The 17890-nt window shown below is 49.7% G+C and overlaps 7 protein-coding genes across 7 annotated transcripts in view; 3 read left to right on the forward strand and 4 right to left on the reverse strand.

Moving 5' to 3' along the window:
* Positions 1-118: 118 nt before the first annotated feature.
* F4812DRAFT_424189 (Ribokinase-like protein) lies at positions 119-2565 on the reverse strand. Its single transcript, XM_047933816.1, has 2 exons — positions 1860-2565; positions 119-1485 (listed from the first exon to the last, which is right to left on the reverse strand). The coding sequence occupies exons 1-2, from the start codon at positions 1945-1947 to the stop codon at positions 311-313; spliced, it is 1263 nt and encodes a 420-aa protein (XP_047791009.1). The 5' UTR covers positions 1948-2565; the 3' UTR covers positions 119-310.
* A 29-nt stretch (positions 2566-2594) lies between these two features.
* On the forward strand, positions 2595-5311 carry F4812DRAFT_424191 (adenylate cyclase associated N terminal-domain-containing protein). Its single transcript, XM_047933817.1, has 4 exons — positions 2595-2933; positions 3085-3690; positions 3744-4248; positions 4320-5311. Exons 1-4 carry the CDS (start codon positions 2890-2892, stop codon positions 4761-4763), a joined length of 1599 nt encoding a protein of 532 aa, XP_047791010.1. The 5' UTR covers positions 2595-2889; the 3' UTR covers positions 4764-5311.
* Positions 5254-8077, reverse strand: F4812DRAFT_424192 (acyltransferase ChoActase/COT/CPT). Its single transcript, XM_047933818.1, has 4 exons — positions 7651-8077; positions 7511-7565; positions 5774-7439; positions 5254-5693 (listed from the first exon to the last, which is right to left on the reverse strand). The coding sequence occupies exons 1-4, from the start codon at positions 7729-7731 to the stop codon at positions 5567-5569; spliced, it is 1929 nt and encodes a 642-aa protein (XP_047791011.1). The 5' UTR covers positions 7732-8077; the 3' UTR covers positions 5254-5566.
* A 1424-nt stretch (positions 8078-9501) lies between these two features.
* On the forward strand, positions 9502-12043 carry F4812DRAFT_458226 (glycoside hydrolase family 16 protein; the record flags this gene model as incomplete). Its single annotated transcript, XM_047937331.1, has 8 exons — positions 9502-9602; positions 9671-9794; positions 9946-10049; positions 10099-10168; positions 10221-10499; positions 10555-10667; positions 10721-11080; positions 11137-12043. 8 exons carry the CDS (start codon positions 9502-9504, stop codon positions 12041-12043), a joined length of 2058 nt encoding a protein of 685 aa, XP_047791012.1.
* A 337-nt stretch (positions 12044-12380) lies between these two features.
* F4812DRAFT_424198 (Metallo-dependent phosphatase) lies at positions 12381-14019 on the reverse strand. Its single transcript, XM_047933819.1, has 3 exons — positions 13222-14019; positions 13070-13151; positions 12381-13012 (listed from the first exon to the last, which is right to left on the reverse strand). The coding sequence occupies exons 1-3, from the start codon at positions 13746-13748 to the stop codon at positions 12644-12646; spliced, it is 978 nt and encodes a 325-aa protein (XP_047791013.1). The 5' UTR covers positions 13749-14019; the 3' UTR covers positions 12381-12643.
* Positions 14020-14182: 163 nt separating this feature from the next.
* F4812DRAFT_424200 (DUF590-domain-containing protein) lies at positions 14183-17206 on the forward strand. Its single transcript, XM_047933820.1, has 4 exons — positions 14183-15540; positions 15591-15699; positions 15756-16743; positions 16803-17206. The coding sequence occupies exons 1-4, from the start codon at positions 14557-14559 to the stop codon at positions 16885-16887; spliced, it is 2166 nt and encodes a 721-aa protein (XP_047791014.1). The 5' UTR covers positions 14183-14556; the 3' UTR covers positions 16888-17206.
* Positions 17178-17890, reverse strand: part of F4812DRAFT_340715 (uncharacterized protein) — a 1466-nt gene continuing 753 nt past the window's right edge. Inside the window, exon 2 of the mRNA XM_047931637.1 lies at positions 17178-17716. Coding sequence (XP_047791015.1) covers positions 17468-17716 — 249 coding nt within the window. The 3' untranslated portion in view covers positions 17178-17467. The remainder of the gene's footprint in view (positions 17717-17890) is intronic.

Consider the following 17890-nt stretch of genomic DNA (forward strand, 5'->3'; position numbering starts at 1 on the left):
CCCCAAAAACACAAAACCCCCTCCCCAAAACCACGCCTGTCTTAACCCAATTAATTAATTTTTTTTTTTTTTATCTATAACAAAACACACCTCCACTCGTTCCCCCCCCCCCCCCCCCCCCCCATTACGTTAGGTACCTAACCTAGATACTCATCGCATCGTGTTTCCACGAGATAAATATCATATCAGTAGGCTCGTCCACATCTTGCCCTCTCTATGCATCCACGCGTGATACGAATCTCCTTTTTTCGCTCTTGCCTCTACCCCAGTGCTTCGTTACGCTCGCTGCTTCTGCTGTTGCTGCTGCTGATTAGCTTGTAAAAGCCAACCTATTCTTAAACTCTTCGAATCTATCGTCGACGCGGACTCCGTTCCACGTCTCCCCGCCTCCTCCTTCTTCGCCGCTGTCTTTGGCTTTTCCCAACGTCGGCGTGCCGACTTGTTCGATGGCGAAGCTAGCCGCGACGCTGCCCCACGCGGCCGCCTCCTCGAGGCTCTTCCCCCTCGCGAGGGCGACGGCCAGGGCGCCTAGGAAGGTGTTGCCGCCGCCGGTGGGGTCGACAACGCGCTCGGGCGAGCCGGCGTGATACGCGGGGAGCCAGCGCTCGACGCCCGGGTCGACTTCGATTTCCTCGCGGGCGACCATGCCCTCGGAGTCCTGCAGGAGCCCCGCGAATAGCGCCTCCATGTCCGTGTCCGGCTGCAGGCCGCCGTGCAACAGAGCCGAGGGCTTCTTGCGTTTCGGTTGCTTGCCGGGTACTTTACGCTTCCGCCCGCCGTTCCGCGCTAGATAGCATCCCTTCTCGCCGGCGCGGACCACGATGGCGAAAGATTGTAGCGGCATAGAGCCCAGAAGCTGCTCGCAGGCTCGCTCGATGGCTTTTGTACTGATCTCGCCAGTTTCCGGATCTAGCCCAGAGTCGCCCATGAAGCCAGCCAGCTCAGAGTGGTTTGGGCTAATTATATCAATCAGGGGGAGAGTGTTTGTACAGTTTAGTAGCTCATCTGGCGTGCAGAGATCCGGTACGGGTTCCCAGATGAAGACAGGCTTGGGTAAGGGGCTGCCGTCTATACCCGTTAGACCGCTCCGCCTAGCACGGATCTCTGTAACGAGTTCGCGACACCGTGTAGGTGAGCAGATGAGGTGGAAGGAGCGGGAGGCGAGTAGGGTTGGGGTGAGGTCCTCAGCGGTCAGACGCTTTTTGGGGGTCATGTAGCGGAAAGCACGGTTCTGATGCTCGTCATAGCCGTTCCACCCGCGCGTGGTAAGACGTTCCGGCTTGGGCCGGATCAGCACGGAGGTTTCCCAGGTGGAGATAAGTTCTTCTAGAGCTTCCGGGAAATCCGAACCTTTATCAACGATCCAGCCCACGGAGTTTGAGAGTGGTGGTGGTGAGAATAACCGCGCCCCAAGGGCGGAGTAGGTGCCAGCGCCACCGAGGATGTCCCTCACCGGGGGTTGTGGCGGCTGGTATTCAATCTCATCTTGACATTTGATTATGTTAGTTATCTGTTATATTCGTATCGGAGCTTTGTCCTTATGAGCTTTACAGTAAATTATTTGGAGGTAGTGTAGCCATGTTCCTTTTTCTTTTCTTTTCGTTTCTTTTAGATATGTCTTATGCTTGTAAACTCAAATAAGGAACATGCCCCTAAAGTAAGGTTCAGTAGCAGTGGTATAGCTCTCTGCTCGTTGATCCTACTTGGACCAAATGCAGTCAACCGATCCGACCCTCGGGTGTCACTAAAGCTTTGGGGTTCACGATCACGCGGGTTGCTGGATGCTGGTGGACCCAATGAGAGCCCTGATAGGTACCTGATGTTCGAGAATGAGCTAAGAAAAAGGGAATGTACTGTACCTATAATGAACATCCCTAAGGTGACAAAGTCTATCTCCTGAGATGTTGTCTCGCCATTGTCAGGTTTGGGTACTTTCTTGTTATCCATAGTTTACTTTTGTGTCTCTTTCTCTCGAGTCTCAACTTATTATTCCAATAATTCTTGGATGACTGCTAGGTGTCATGTCATGCCATGTACGATATCATACGGTCGGTGTAGATTTTGGAGGTGCATGAACTTCAATCCTAGACCGCCCTCTTTAAGTGTGGCAGTTGAGTAAGAGGCTTACACCTCAAAACCTCAAGATAGGCCCAGAAAAAAAAGAATATCGATCAGGCTGAGCTAACTGCAATGCAGCCTCACTTTTTTTGATGGTTGCTTTATATTTTTTCCCCCATCGACATGGAATTGGGTTTTGGGGAGGGAGAGATGTAAGTTACAATATTCAAAGTAGCATTTGAATTTCAATGTAAGGTAGCAAGTATGTAAGGTAGCAGGTAACTACCTAAGGTTAATACATGTGTCTGTAGATTATGAGGTAGCTACACCTACGCTACTGCATAATCTGCCTCAGGTATTAATTAATTAATTAAGGTCTACTACAACTTCGTTTAGGGCGTTTGAACTTTTAGAAAGACTGTAGGTAAAATGCATTCGTAACCAATCAAGGCCGCGGTAGTACTGACCCACCTGTTCACCAGGGGAAGTAGAACAAAGGTACGTACTCTACCTAACTGTATTCAACTTTCTTGGCAGCTGTCTGAATTTCGAACTTGTTACTCTGTTGTTGGCCTCGTCGTCATCTCCATCATTTCTCCTGCCTTTCATACTTACCTCCAGGCATCAGCATTTTACTAGCACATAAGTCACCCCTCATAGTCGCCAGTTCTACTTGAGTGTTGTCTGTCCCTTTTTTTGTATCGAATTATAGCGTCACTTTGCGTTGGGAGTTTAAACATCATCTTTCCCCCTGATCTTAAGCTTCAAACGCCGTAACATCGTTAAATATACTACCCAACTTCCCTCTATCGGTCAGGCGCAACCGCCAACATGGCGCAGAACCATATACATAATTTAGTTACTCTAATCAAGAGGTAGGCTGATCCCAACTATCTCCCCATTACCCTTTTCGATGTTATAACCCCTTCTGCGGCAATGCCTACATAACTCTCGGCATCTTGGCTCTCTCACACACATACTCCCTCTGTAGATCTGAATAAAGAGTATTCTAACCTCTCAATGTAGACTAGAGGCTGCTACTACTCGCCTAGAGGACATTGCTGAGTCGACGATAGAGCTACCTCAAGTTGTCCCTGCCCTCACGGCTACCGGCGCAACCCCCAGCCCCTCTAGCACATCGAGCCCTACCGTGCAGCAAGCCGTCCCTACGCCCACCCATCTTGCATCGGTGCAAAGCCCCCAAGAACCTTTACCCGAGTCTATCGAAGAGTTCGACGCTTTCATCGATCAGTCGGTTGGTAAATATGTCAAGGCGAGCAACAAGCTAGGCGGCTTGATTGCCGAGCAGGCTTCCAAGGTGTTGGGGGGGTTTCAGCAGCAGCGCCGGTTCCTGCTGATATCCACCAAGGCTAAGAAGCCCGACATAACCGGATCGGAGATGGTCGTCTACCAAGAACTTTTGAAGCCAATCAACGAGGCCCTCATGGCCGTTGGCAGCATTAAAGAATCCAACCGCGGCTCCGATGTTTTCTCCCAGCTCAGTACCGTCTCTGAGGGTATCATGGTACTAGCTTGGGTCACAGTAGATAACAGGCCGTACAAACACGTCGAGGAGTCCTTAGTATCCGCGCAATTTTTTGGAAACCGAGTTCTGAAGGAGTATAAGGATAAGTATGAGACAGACTACACTTCAACACAATGCCGATGCTAACCCAAAGCGTTAGGGATGCCGACCAGGTTGAATGGGTTCAATCCTTCTATCAGGTATTCCGCGACCTTGTTGACTACGTCAAACAATACTTCCCTAACGGCATTTCCTGGAACCCCTCCGGGTTGCTCGCAGCCGAGGTCGCGAAGGCAATAGACTCCGCTCCCACCGCCAATGTTGCCGCTCTGCCGCCCCCTCCTCCCCCGGCCGCGGGTGGTGCCCCTCCGCCGCCACCCCCGGGTCCCCCGCCTGTTCTTCAGATCAAGGAGCAATCCTCCAAGCCAGACGGCATGAACGCAGTGTTTAGCGAGTTAAATAAGGGTGAGAGTGTAACCAAGGGCCTACGGAAGGTAGACAAGTCGGAGATGACACACAAGAACCCGTCGCTAAGGGCTGGCTCGACCGTCTCGGATTCTTCTGCCAGTGCCAAGAGTCCCGCGCCTGGGAAGAAACCGAAGCCCGAGAGTATGCGCCTCAAGAAGCCCCCTAAGAAGGAGCTCGATGGCAATAAGTGGATCATCGTAAGCATATATTTCTATTTTTCTTGCTGTATTTGTATTATCGGCATGCTACGGGCACTAACAAAAACCAGGAAAACTTCGATAAGCATCCCGAGCCGATCGAGATCGAGGCCGAAATGTCGCACTCGATCCTGATCAGCCGATGCAACCAGACGACCATCATCGTGAAGGGCAAGGCGAACGCGGTCACGATCGAGAACACGCAGCGGCTGAGCATCGTGGTGGACTCGCTCGTGTCGACCGTGGACGTGGTCAAGTCGTCCAACTTCGCGCTGCAGGTGATGGGCAGCCTGCCCACCATCCTCCTCGACCAGCTCGACGGCGCCCAGGTCTACCTCAGCAAGGAGAGCTCCTCCACCCGCATCTTCTCCTCCAAGTCCTCCGGCATCAACATCAACGTCGTCGCCGGCCCCGACGACGACTACAAGGAGATCCCCCTCCCCGGCCAGATCTGCTCCTACTACGACGAGGAGAAGGGCGATATGGTCAACGAGATCGTCGATCATGCGGGTTAACGAGCTGCGAAGGGGGCTGTACAACGCGTGCGGTATTACACACCTACTAGGTACCTGGGTCAACGAGCGACTGCGGAATTTGGATTGGATTGCGCGTCTCATTTAGATAGATACCAGACGAGATGAGAGGAGAGGTGAGATGTATATGGGGAGCTCGTATGGCCTAGGGGTTAATGGGGGCAGTCGAGGGAAACTGGAGTAGTGTAAAAAGCCAGGATATACCCGGGCGTACTCTGCGACCTCTGGGGCTCCTACCGTGTTGTCTGTTGTATTTGCCTAGATAGCATGCCATATGCAAAGCATTCACAATTAAAAGGAACATTGTTATCAGGTACTTTCAACAAAGAGAATTGCAATAGGATCAGAGGTACCCAAGCTACCTAGGTACCTAATCACTTGTATGCGCATTTGTGTACCCCTGTTCTTGAATTATTTTTATTCGGACGAAGATATATAGATATAGCTAGCTAGCTAGGCAGTGACCTCTAGGTACCTAGCTATAGAATATCCACCAACACCGGCCTTGATGCTCTAGTAAACCAACAAACCCCCCCCCCCCCCCCAAAAACTGTCGGTACCTAGGTAAGAAGCGTTGAGGCTCACGCGCTAGCAAAGCGAACCGCGCGAACTGCGACGACGCGTATATACGAGATGCCTAGCTGTCTTCCTTCTCGCGCTAACAACATACATTAGGTACATACATACATACAAGGTACATAAAAGCACATGAACACTGGTTAGGTAGTGGCGGCGATAGCAGCGAAGCGCGTGTTAAGAAAATCCTCCCCCCCCCTGCCGTTCCTTTACAGCTTCGCCTTGGGCGGTTCGATGGTGGGGAGAAGTATGTCGCGGATGTCGTTGGCAGCTTCGTTGATGAAGAAGCTCATCTTGTCGCTGCCGAGGCCCTTGGACACGATGTTGAAGTGGAGACTGTGTGGTTGAATTAGCTATTTTGCCTTACCAAAAAAAAAAAAAAAAAAAAAGGGGGGGGGGGATTAAATAAGACTTACCTGTTCTCATTAATCATGTATGCGATTCCGAACCCCTCATCGATGACCTGGCTCCAGCCGTACCCGTTGAAGTACTCGGAGCTCAGCTGGCTGGTGGACAGGAACCAGGAGGAGCTGTAGGTGTAAGCGGGGTCCTTGTAGATGGAGGGGAGGTCGTCCTTGGGGCCGAGGAGCTTTTTGAGGCCGAAGAGGTGGCGGTCGACGCCCTTGCCGTCGGACGCGGCGGTGATGTACTCGATGTGGGCGGCGATGGCCTTTCGGAACAGGGCGACCTGTTCCTCGTCGGGGATGGTCGGGTCGGCCATGGCATTGCAGAAGGCGACGCTCTCGTCCGACACCGACCGGCACGTCTCCGTGCGCCCGAGCTGGAAGCGCCGCGTCGAGGCCGACTCGTACGTCGGCCGGTTCTTGCCGTACATCTTGTGGTACGCCAGCTGGATCACCATCTGCACGTACGCGTCCGGCGAGCACTTGAACTTCTTGATCAGGCCCTTGCCGTACGCCTGGTACGCCTGGACCGCGAGCTCGTGCTTACCGATGACTTCGTTGAAGGCCTGGACCGCGCGGTCGATGTCCGCCTGCAGTTTTTTTGAGACGTCGAATTTGATCTCCGTCGGCTCGGGCAAGTCGGATCGCACCCTGGAATCGTCGAAGTCGAGCTTGTTGGCGAAGATGACTTCGTTGACGTAGTCGTTCAGTCGGTGCGTGGGCGTGCCGTCCATCATGCTGTGTTCGCCCAGGAAACCGGATGTGCCGTTGTCGTTCACGATGAACTGCAAGGGCTTGTCAAACCATCGGTTCTGGCCGTCGCCGTGCCAATACTGGTGAGCGCGCTCCTCAAGAGTAACTGGGGCGGCATCGTCCAAGCACACGACGAAAGAGGCTGATTCAATAGCTTCAATAGCCTCCAGATTCTCGGCGGAATCATTCACCATAAACTGGCGCACGTCCGCCCAGATATCCCTGTTCTGGGAGGTAAGAGCACCGACAGCAGGACCGCCATCTGCAATTTCATAGATGCGAGCAAATTGCGCCTCGAGCTCCGAGGTGTTAAGTGGCTTTTTATTACCAACTTGGTGTTGAACCTTAAAGAACTGATTCTTTCGGATAACAACAATGTGCTTATGTTCGTCGGGATGGTACTTGATTGGGTAGTCGGAGGGTTTGGCAGGGATACGACAGGCGTTGAACATCCATTTATAGCTTTCCATGCACATCGGTCTCCCCTTCATGTATTCGGGTTCGAGCGTGCCGGAGTCTACCTGCCTCTTAAAATCGAGCACAGCAGTAGTCAAAGCAGCAGCACGCTTAGCAGGGTTTTTCCGCCGTCGGTCGTCTCGGTGAGAGTAGAAGTAGCTGACATAGGGAACGACGGGGTCTCGATAGCTCAAGTAGGCGGCTTCATTCCACCAGTCATACAACCAGTTCTTAATTTGGGGATTTTCTCGCCGCTCGATTAGTTTTTCCTGTAATTTCCGTCCCACGCCTCCCGGTTTTATGAACTCGTCGACGGCCTTTTGGCTTGCGGCATATTCGACGGGGCTTAGCAAGGGATGTAAGCTCTTCATGTAGCGGGCGGCGGTCTCTTCGAGAGTTGGGACTGGTAATTTAGGAAGCGAATCCTGAAATCGATACATCGGGGGTTTTGATTTGTCTTCCACATATCCTAATACAGTTTTTTTTGTTAGCGACTCGGGAAACATCAGGTTTGCTTCAACTTGCGCTTCTGTAACTTACCTGGTGGAAGGGAGCTGTTGCTCCGGCTCGCTGCCGGCGCCATCAATATACTACTCTATGAAAGCGATAAGTTGTTAGCTTTGTGCTGTTACTCCGAATTCGGAATAAAGATTTAGAATTCAGAAGCAGGAAATACGCACTTTAGGTGTTGCAGCTTGTCTTGTCATGGGTATTCTCAGAGCGGTAGCCTGTGCCCGACTCTTGGCCAACGATCTCAACATTACCAATGGTGTTTATGTTTATTCTTTGGATATCTCAGAGGGAAGATACGAAAAGAAAAGGGAAAGAAAAGAAAGAAAGGAAAGCAATGACCAACGAGCTCGTAAGCTATGTTCGTGGGTACTACGGATCCGTATGTATGCTTGGTACTATGGTAATTAATCAAAGGAACCGCGGTATGGCCGTCCTTGTATAGAGTGTGGAACCCAGGCTATTCAAATTGGACGGGGGGTCTCCGTTCAAAAGATGGTCAAATGGGGGTTGTTAATTGAGGACGGGTTAGCGGAATTATGGGCAATTAAGGGCAGGTGTTTTTAGGTACTATAGGTACCTCTATAGGTAGTACCTGCCTTTCATAGGTACCTCTCGTAATACACTAGGTAACTACCAGCTGTTAGCCGATGGCCCCCGGCCGTAGCTGCCCTTCTACTATTCTACCGTGAACTTTTACATGGTGGAAGTGGGCTGTTTCGGCTTTCAGCACCCCGATGCCGAGGTAAATCGAATCTATGGATCTCTTGTTTCCCCAGACTTGACCCAGACTTTGACCCACGCTATGTAATCCTTACCCTTTAACACACTTTAACCGCGACTCGCGCAGGTTTATTAGATTCTTTCATCTGTGGCTTAGCCTTCTCACCAACGGCTATTGCATGTGTCAATGGAGAAACAAGCCACATCTTCCTTATTGCCATTTTCACATGCTTAAGCGTATTTCGCAACGAATCTGATCTTACATCTCATTACATCATCGCTGCTGCTGCGTAACGCTTTGCCTAACGGCTTCATATGATTTCGAAAAATTCTAGAACGTCGCAACATAGATCTTTGGGTTTACACTTTCAACATGATTGGATGATTGAAGTATCACGAGTCGGACGTGCATGATGGAAGATCCAGCTGAGCAGCTTGCGCGTTTTGTTAGCCAATACCTGCTTGCTATGTAAACTTGGACCTATCAGTGTTGAGTGCCAGGCAAAATAGCAAGCAACTCGATAAGTTCGCTTCTCGATTCACTTACTTGCGAACTAACAGCAAAGATCTAATAAGAATCGGGATTGTACCGTCTTAATTAAATAACAAAAGTCATGTTCGGTCTGTTAGATGATACAAGGAATGGAGATCCGCGCTTGGTGTGCGGGGAGCTTGTCAACATACAAAAAGACTTCAAGTTAGTTTCAACGAATATCAGCAACTGCATAAATGCAGATTCCATATAATTCCCGATGTCCCCATTCTCTTCTACGTCAAAGTTAATACTTCAATTCTCAAGAAACTACTAATCATTAATTCTCTTAGGTACCTAGTTATGTAAATTAATAAAAGTTTAGCAACGAAGATGACGAGATATCTTTTTTCATCAACAAGCTAGAATCTTAACTCAACCTGAGACTTTCCTCCGCGTTGCCAGAGCACCCATGTCTCACCCGCGTTGGCTACAGGTTCCATTGCAACTTCAGGTCTTATTAGCATTCTCCATCCCACTTCCGCGTCTTTGTATTAGGCATTCCATCAGACCCGCGGCCATGGCTATATCAACAAGTTTCTTCAAATACAAGCTTGAACTCCTTCAGCTTAGGTCTTCTTGTTATCCCAAGCCAGGTCTTTTTCTTACAATTCATTCTTTTCTCTGCTAACAAGCTTAGTCACTCTTTTACAATCACCAGCTTTTCTGCTTCTCATTTCGCTCTCTTTTTTTGGAGTCTTTTAAGTCACTCCTTTTACTATATTTGTTGTCATTTTGGACATTCGCTTTGAACTAAGTCGCCGTAATGGCAACTGGATATTCGCTCACTACGCATTATGCCGGCCAGGGGCTGCTCGATAGCTTCAGTTTCTTTATCGGGAATGACCCTAGTCATGGCTTTGTTGAGTATGAAAATATACCTGGCGATTAATTGTTGAAGTATAGCAAGGTTTACATGTCTAACTATTATATAGTTACCAGAGTAAAGAAGACGCTATAGCCAAGAACCTAGTTTCAGTGGGAAGAGACTGCAACAACGTTAGAATTGGCGTTGATTCAAACAATACATATTCGGCCGGTGATAAGGGGCGACCTAGTGTACGCCTAACAAGTCCCGATACCTTCACACACGGTCTTTTCATTGCGGACATATATCATATGCCGGCCTCGACATGTGGAACTTGGCCTTCTTGTGTGTTGCGATTCATCCGACCGATTGTAGTCTACACTAACACGTTCTCTAGTTTAGGCGTTCAATAACCAAGACAACGAAACGGAATGGCCCTTAGGAGGCGAACTAGAAATCATAGAGGGTGCCAACACGGCCCAAAGAAACTTATACTCTGCGCATACGTAAGTCTAGACGTGACAATGAAAGTCCGAGCCTTGCTAAGTAGAACAGTACCGAAGGCTGCAAAGCTCCCAGTGCTGGTTTCACTGGAAAGCAAGGACGAGTAAACTGCTCGCCAACGGTAAGTCATATACGACCTCTAGTCCGGAAGATAGCTAACAAATTGCATCCAGGGCGATAACGTTGGCTGCAATTATGCAGCTCCTCAATCTGATACTACTTCATATGGCGACGCATTTAACGCCGAGGGCGGCGGCGTGTACGCTCTTGAGTGGGATTCTGAAGACCTGAAATTATGGCATTTCCCACGCTCGACGATCCCGGACAACATCGTGTACGCTCACGTCTTAGGACCTGATCCCACAACCTGGGGCCCGCCGCAGGCTGTCTTCGGCGGCTCTTCTTGCAGCCCTGATGAACACTTCTTCAACATGAGTCTTGTATTGAATACAGTGAGTTTCCTGCCCCTGACGAGGCTGTATTCAACCCGCTTATACGAGGTGATAGAACTTCTGTGGTGATTATGCTGGCAATCTCTGGGGTAAAGCCGATCAGTGCAACCGTCTTGCCCCGACCTGCGAACAGTTTGTGGCTGAGAATCCTAGGAGTTTCGAAAACACGTAAGTGACCAATTACTCCAAGAGCCTTGTCAAGTAGCTAATTTCGAGGGCAGTTATTGGGATATCAACTTCATCGACGTCTATCAAATGGGACCATTGTCGGAGAAGACAGTGCCGCCCCTGCCTATAAACACTACAGCGACTAGCATATCATCGGCATCTAGCGTAACAGGAGCTCCAACGGGCGTAGTTCCAACCCATACCCGTACTATCACACTGTCCACAGTGAAGCCTACCGAAACCAGTAGTAGCCCAATAGACCCAACGGATATAGACGGCCACACTCTTCTCGGATGTTTCCGGACTCATGATAGTGGCAATCCATTCTTACCTGTTAAGTCGGGCGCGGATATGGACAACAAAGCCTGCGTGGCTGCTTCTGCCGGACACAAGTATGCCGGCGTGCAGGGCGAGTACGTATTCATCAAGAAAATCTCCCAATGAGCAGCCACACTGACAGTGATAACAGTACATGCTACTGCGCCGACACCCTTGGAGAACTCAGCGGAGTCGAAAAGGCACTCTGCAACACGCCCTGTCTTGGGAACGGGGACGAAATCTGCGGCGGCCTCACCAGCCCAGCATCGACACGAATCTCGCCTAGTCACTCTCCTATAACCAACTCCTCCACACCATCAATTCAGACCCATCGTCTCCCTGCTCTATCCAACGTCCTCCTAACAGTATACGCAAACCTATTCAACGACCCCGCGCCCCCCGGCGCTCCCGCAATGGGCGGCAGCCCACCACCACCACCACCACCCCATCCATCCTCACTCAAGCTCAAGCCCAAGCCCGCACACAAAGACGCAATGGTTACAACCGACGTAACGATCACGTACACGACCGTATGCGCGACAAACCCGGCAAAGCTCGTAGAAGCAGAGTACCACACGACAGTCACGTACGCACAGTGCACCTGCACCCACTCTCAGCCACCGCACCCGACGACCAAGCCCGCTCCTCCGCCCCCGGCCGCCCTCGCCGCCGTCCCCATGAAGATGTACAAGACAACGTGCCGGGCGTGCGGGGCACATGGCGAGAGCACGGTTACGCTCACCGTGCCGCAAGCCCTGTATACCACCACCACCAGCTCCTCCCCCTCAGACGTCGTCGCTGTGACTACTACTACCGCCGTGCACACCGTTATTCCCGTCGTCGGCACCGGTGCGGTCCCAACAAACGGGACCGTTCCCGCGGCTGCGGGTGTGGCTACGTTTACTCCGCCCCCTCCGCCTAGGCCGCGGCCGAGTAGTTTCGCACCGCCCCTCGTGGCGGCTGCTCCTCCCCGCAGCGAGACGTTTACGGCTGTGCAGATGCTTGGCTGGGGCGTGGCGGTGTGGTTTACGCTGTTTGAGATCATGCTTATTTTGTGACGACTTGTACTTTTCATGTTATCTTTCCCTACCTAACCTACCTAGGTACCTAACCCACCTTATCCATCCGGGTCAGGTTGTTTCTTTTATTGGGCAGGTCGGCAGTCTTCGTTTTATTTCCTTGGTCTCTCTTGTATGACGTCTGGTAGGGCGGAGTTTACGGAATCGGGGAAGGTCTAGGTTAGGCAGCATGGTTCGGTGTATATCTAGAGGCTGTAACACACGTAGCTTGACGATGATGATCTTTTCGCAAGTGGAATTTGGAAAAGCAGGCTTTTATGTCATGCACGATCCGCGGCTGGCCCGTGGCAATACTCAATATAACCATTTTCCTCCATCCTCGGTTATCGCCTCCGTCTTCTATATTGCTTTTAATTACTGCGTACCGTATTTCCAACTTATATTTACACTGCGGAACCATGTGTTTTGGCAAATGACCGTCGACCTCTTTCGGATCAGTGGCCTCTAATAATCCTTCTCGCTTGTTTTGTTTAGGGGTATACTTGCTTCGTGCGTATTATTCCTGCATGTCTTATATGTTTATGTACTGGTGAATGGAACTCATCTATCAAGAAGCCTTCGCGCGAGTCTCCTGCTAACTCAAACCGTAATCGTTATAGGGGCTTTTTTAGTCAACCTCCCTCGAGTACCGTCCTGCATACCAGCGTTGATCAGGATGCTCCGGTTCGCAACTCCACCAAGGAATAGCCAGTGCCACAGGATGCTGGTGACGCCGTAATACAGAACCCTATATACGTCCAGCCAGGCCCTGTAGTCAAGTACGTTATAGAAAAGCCCGGGTTTCGGACGGGACATGGCCGTCTCGTACTGCGTCTGACACTCGTCCCAGAATACGTGTTGCATCCCCCGGCCGCAATGAACATGGCCAAACATGTGCACCCTAGGCCGTTTTCGCCATATCTCGCGGAGAAGATGGGGACATCCAAGAGCCAGGTCCAGATGGTGCCTCTATAGTCAGATGATTAGATAAGGTTGTTCAAACTTGTAAGGGTGGTGTTCACTTACAGGTGGCGTATGGGTTATTAGAATATCGGTGTCTATGGGTACGACGTCTTCCCAGGGATTTTCGTTTAACGTATACTGAAACCTACAATATCAATCATGGTTAGGGCTGATTTATAATGAGAAATAACGAGAGGAAAACGGGATGAACATACGCATTATCAGACCCGCCGCACCGAGGGATACCAGGGGCACCGTAGATGTTTAACTTGCGTCCGCCTTCAAACTCAAATGTAATAGATTCATGCTCGAGGTAATGTATCGATTTCATATCGACGGTATTACCCTGGCGCTTGTCTTCCTCTGTCCTGGACCTAACGTCAAACCAACTATCGTGGTTGCCACAGACAACGACCTTGTACCTGTGAGGTAAAGAGTCCAGCCAGTCGATCTGCTTTTGAATGGAGGAAGCTCTACCGTCGTTCACCAGATCACCGCAGTGGATTAGTAGGTCGCCATCCGGGACATGTTGGACGATAGATTCGTGAGTGTCAGACAAGCATACGATATTGATAGGACGTCTTCCCTGAGGTGGCCCAACTCGATTACTGCGTAGCCATACGACTATATGGTATATGTAAAAGATGAGCCCCTGAAGAGGTGCCTCTAGCAGCCAGTCCAATATCGTCGGTCGCTTCCATACGATACGACGGCGCAGACCTAGTTTGACGAGCAGTCCCATGATGATGGTATTTTTGCCCGACAACCTAGAAGCTGTCAGGTAGTTTATCGTTAAGCTCTCGTTAGTGATGGATGAAGGTTAGATTATGTAGGTACCTAAAGTAGTAGATTCTCTGCCGCCGCAAAATGTAACGACAACAGGGCACCCCTGGCTAACTGAGGTAGCTTGTAGATTGCCCATTCGGCATAGATCCTAGCGGAACGTGTTCGCTAATGACACCTCCGAAACCTGTAACAAGAGCACTAAAACTTGCTTACAGACTACAAGAATCAGGTACTATTATAGTGCAAATCGTCTAGAATCTACATAGTATCGCAGGCTTGGGCGGGGTATTTACAGGGTTTGCACGGGCCACCATGTCAATGTCACCGGTCCAAGTGGCCTCCAAGTGGTCTCAACTACCAAATGACGTCGATCAATTTTTTCGATTCTATGGTATCGTTGCCGGTTTTCCTTGATATGGCACCAGCCAGATACATACAATTTACCTAAGTACGCGTACCTAGCACACATGCAGGGGCACTTGTTAAATTAAATACATACAAATAACTTAACCTAACCCTTCTTTCATTTCTATTTTTGTAGATGATCCTAATTTTACCCCAATATCTCTCTCCTATGATTTATTTCTACCACAGACTTCTCGTATCTTCATGGTCTCCTATTCATGAGTTTACTAACCTATTAAGTCGTTAAGACTATATAAATATATATATATATATAGGTAATCACTTGGGTGTCTGTAGCTAAGCCACTCAAGGCGTGAGAGGCCTTACTGAGCCGGCATACCTGCATCCATAACCACATCATGTCAAGTCTTCGGTCCTTGTACGCCTCCGACGGCGTTCAGATCGGGGGCAACATGGACGTAGATTATGTCGTTCATTATAAAGTTTCTAACGATAAGGCCGAGGCTGCAGCTGGCTTCACTCAGCTGATCGAAGCCCTCACGAGGGTTGGGCTCGCTACAGAAGTCCGATACGGTGACAGCGATTCTTTATTGGTTTTTGTCAAGGTAGCATCCGAGAAGCACCTAACCAATCATATTTATCGAGAGCGTGTCCAAGATTGGTTGTATGGTGTGCGAATCACCACCCCCAACAAGGACCTAGCTAAAGAATTCGCCGACCAGCCCGTCACCGAGGCTGAGCGGCTGCGTACCGTTTATTTGCTTATCACCAAGCACAAGAGCGAAGGATGTGCGGGTATCGCACCCAAGGTCGGTTTGTGGAAGGATGTCGAATCTATCTTCCCACTTCATGATCTTGCCTTCAACCGACGATGGATCCAGCAGTGGAGTACCAAGTACTTCCTAGACGACAAAGATCTCGACCAGATTCGCGATAAGTTCGGCGAGAGCGTTGCATTCTACTTCGCCTTTATGCAATCTTATTTCGCATTTCTAATATTCCCAGCAGCATTCGGGTTCGGTGCCTGGCTTATCCTTGGTCAATATTCGTTGTTCTATTCTATCGTCAGTTCCCTTTGGTCCATCGTCTTTTTCGAGTGGTGGAGGAAGAAGGAAGTCGACCTCGCTGTTCAATGGGGTGTTCGCGGAGTATCTCGTATCCAACGCCCCCGAGTACAGTTTAAATGGGATCATGAGGCAGTAGATCCCGTTACGGGAGAAGCTGTGAAAGTGTATCCTCCGATGAAGAGGCTACAGACTCAGCTCTTGCAGATCCCATTCGCATTTGGTTGTTTAGCGATCCTCGGTGCTCTCTACGTCTTTTGCTTTTCCATCGAGATCTTTCTCACTGAAATCTATAACGGTCCATTCAAGGCATACCTAGTTTGTATAATCTACCCTTCCAAATGATATACGATCTAACGCGTTTTTAGACTTTCGCGCCTACGATCATCCTCTCAGGATTACTCCCAGCGCTGTCGACAATTCTTAGCAGTTTTGCAGAGAAGCTCACAGACATGGAAAATTACAAGACAACAGATAGTAAGTGGATTATTTTAACGGCTGCTAGGTTATACTTTGCTAACAAATTTATACAGCTCATCATTCTGCTTTGGTCCGAAAGTTGTTCATTATCAATTTCATCACCTCTTATACACCCCTTTTCTTGAGCGCATTTGTTTATATGCCATTCGGGAATCTTCTCGTACCTTATCTAGATGTCTTCAAGATGACCGCCGAAAAGTTTTCTAGTGAGGAGTCAATCACTACTCAGGGCTTTCAGATCAATCCGGGTCGTCTAAAGAGCCAGATGATCTACTTCACGGTCACAGCCCAAGTAGTGAACTTCGCTCTCGAAACTGTTGTTCCTTACGTAAAGCGCAAGGCGTTCGATGAAGTCAAGAAGGTTCAATATAAGGGTAAATCTTCGGCGGATATCGATGTTCCCGAAGAACATGAGTTCCTTGAAAGAGTTCGTCACGAAGCGCTACTCGACACTTACGACGTTACTGTAGACTATAGAGAGATGGTAGTTCAATTTGGCTACCTCTCGCTTTTTTCGTCAGTTTGGCCGCTCACGCCACTTTGCTTCTTCATCAATAACTGGGTTGAGCTGCGCTCGGATGCTGTGAAGATAGCAGTTACCAGTAAGAGGCCTATTCCGTGGAGAGACGACTCCATCGGGCCATGGCTCGATGCGCTAGGCTTTCTAACTTGGGTTGGAAGTCTCGTAAGCTCTGCAATTGTGTATCTTTTCGGTGGCGATTCTAATGGCCCCGGCGGCGACCCGTCCAACATTGCTACATCGGGTCTCTTGTTAAGCATCCTCCTCTCCGAGCACGTGTACTTAGCAGCGCAGTTTGCAGTACGATATGCGTTGAAACAGATGGATTCTCCCGGACTTCAGAAGGAGAAAGCCGAGCGCTTTGCCATAAGGAAACAGGTACTAGAGGAGAGCCTGGGACCTGAAGCAATTGAGAAACCTCTACCTCCCACGCCACAGGTTGGTGAAAAAATCACCCGAGAATCTTTAGAGGAACAGGCCCGGCAAATATCAATGAACGGTGGAGGGACCCCTGAAAAACTGTAAGTTTTCCACAATATCAACTAAGGAAACTGTCAGTCATGCTAACCCCTATCTACAGATTTTGGTTAAGACAACAAGGCATGGACGAAACTATTCAAATGGGCCAAAGGCTAATCGTACAGGCAACCGAATCTGGGAACTAGGCGTATGGGCAGCTTTATATCAGTTAGGAGGGTATAGAAGAAGTGGTTGTGGTTGTGTTGTTGACCATTACGGTGAGCTTAGTGGTTGGGTAATCAAGACGGGTCTATAACTCGAACAATAAACACAATAACTATCATTATTCATGCACATTCTTAAATTAGGATGAGTTGAATTAAATTTTAGGTAATTTAATAACTTGTCGTTATAACAATACCGATTCTCTTCTCATATACGAGCAATCGGGTATCATTACCTACTTAGGTACAGGTTCGATATTGCTAAATCTCGAAGCATAAATGGGAACACATATGTAAATGAAGTATAAGTTGATATTATCTACCAAAATTTTCATAAACCCGGAATCCGTCCTGTGCAAACCAAGCCATGCTGCTATAACAAAAAGAAACGGAAAACCAGTGAAGCTTTTCCGTTAAACACTCCTTTTTATTATTTCCTCTTCCACACCCCCCCTTTCCCCCCATACTATGCCTTGCATGACATTTCAACCGGAAACCAACAATGCCCAACAAAGGCTGAAAAAAAAGGAAAAGAAGAAAAGAAGAAACATTTTTTTTTTTCCTAACACCGACGCCAGACGTAGCTCCAGCTCTCGGAGGCGGCGGTATCGGTGTCCTTGCCGAAGTAGGCGTACTGGGCGCCGTCGGCCTGGAGCGCGACGCGGAAGTTGACGTTGAGCAGGCCGACGGTGCCCTTGGCACCCGTGCACGGCGAGTACACGACCTGCGCGTCGGGCACCGTGCTGCGCGCCGTCACGTCCTGGCTCAGCCGCCCGGAGCCCGTGTTGTCGAGCGAGCCCCTGATCGTGACCTGGAATGTATAGGTACCTATATTAGCCAACCTGGGTATGTTATGTCTACCTCGGTATTTTTTTTTTCGGGGGGGGGGGGGGGGGGGGGGAGGCGGGGGGGGGGGGGGTTTGGGGGGTGGCGGCGGAGGACCCGGGGGGGTGGGGGGCGGGAACAAAGAAAGGGAAGGGGTAAA

This window comes from Daldinia caldariorum (genome assembly GCF_022478825.1).
Source record: "Daldinia caldariorum strain CBS 122874 unplaced genomic scaffold F4812scaffold_6, whole genome shotgun sequence".
NCBI lineage: Eukaryota > Fungi > Ascomycota > Sordariomycetes > Xylariales > Hypoxylaceae > Daldinia > Daldinia caldariorum.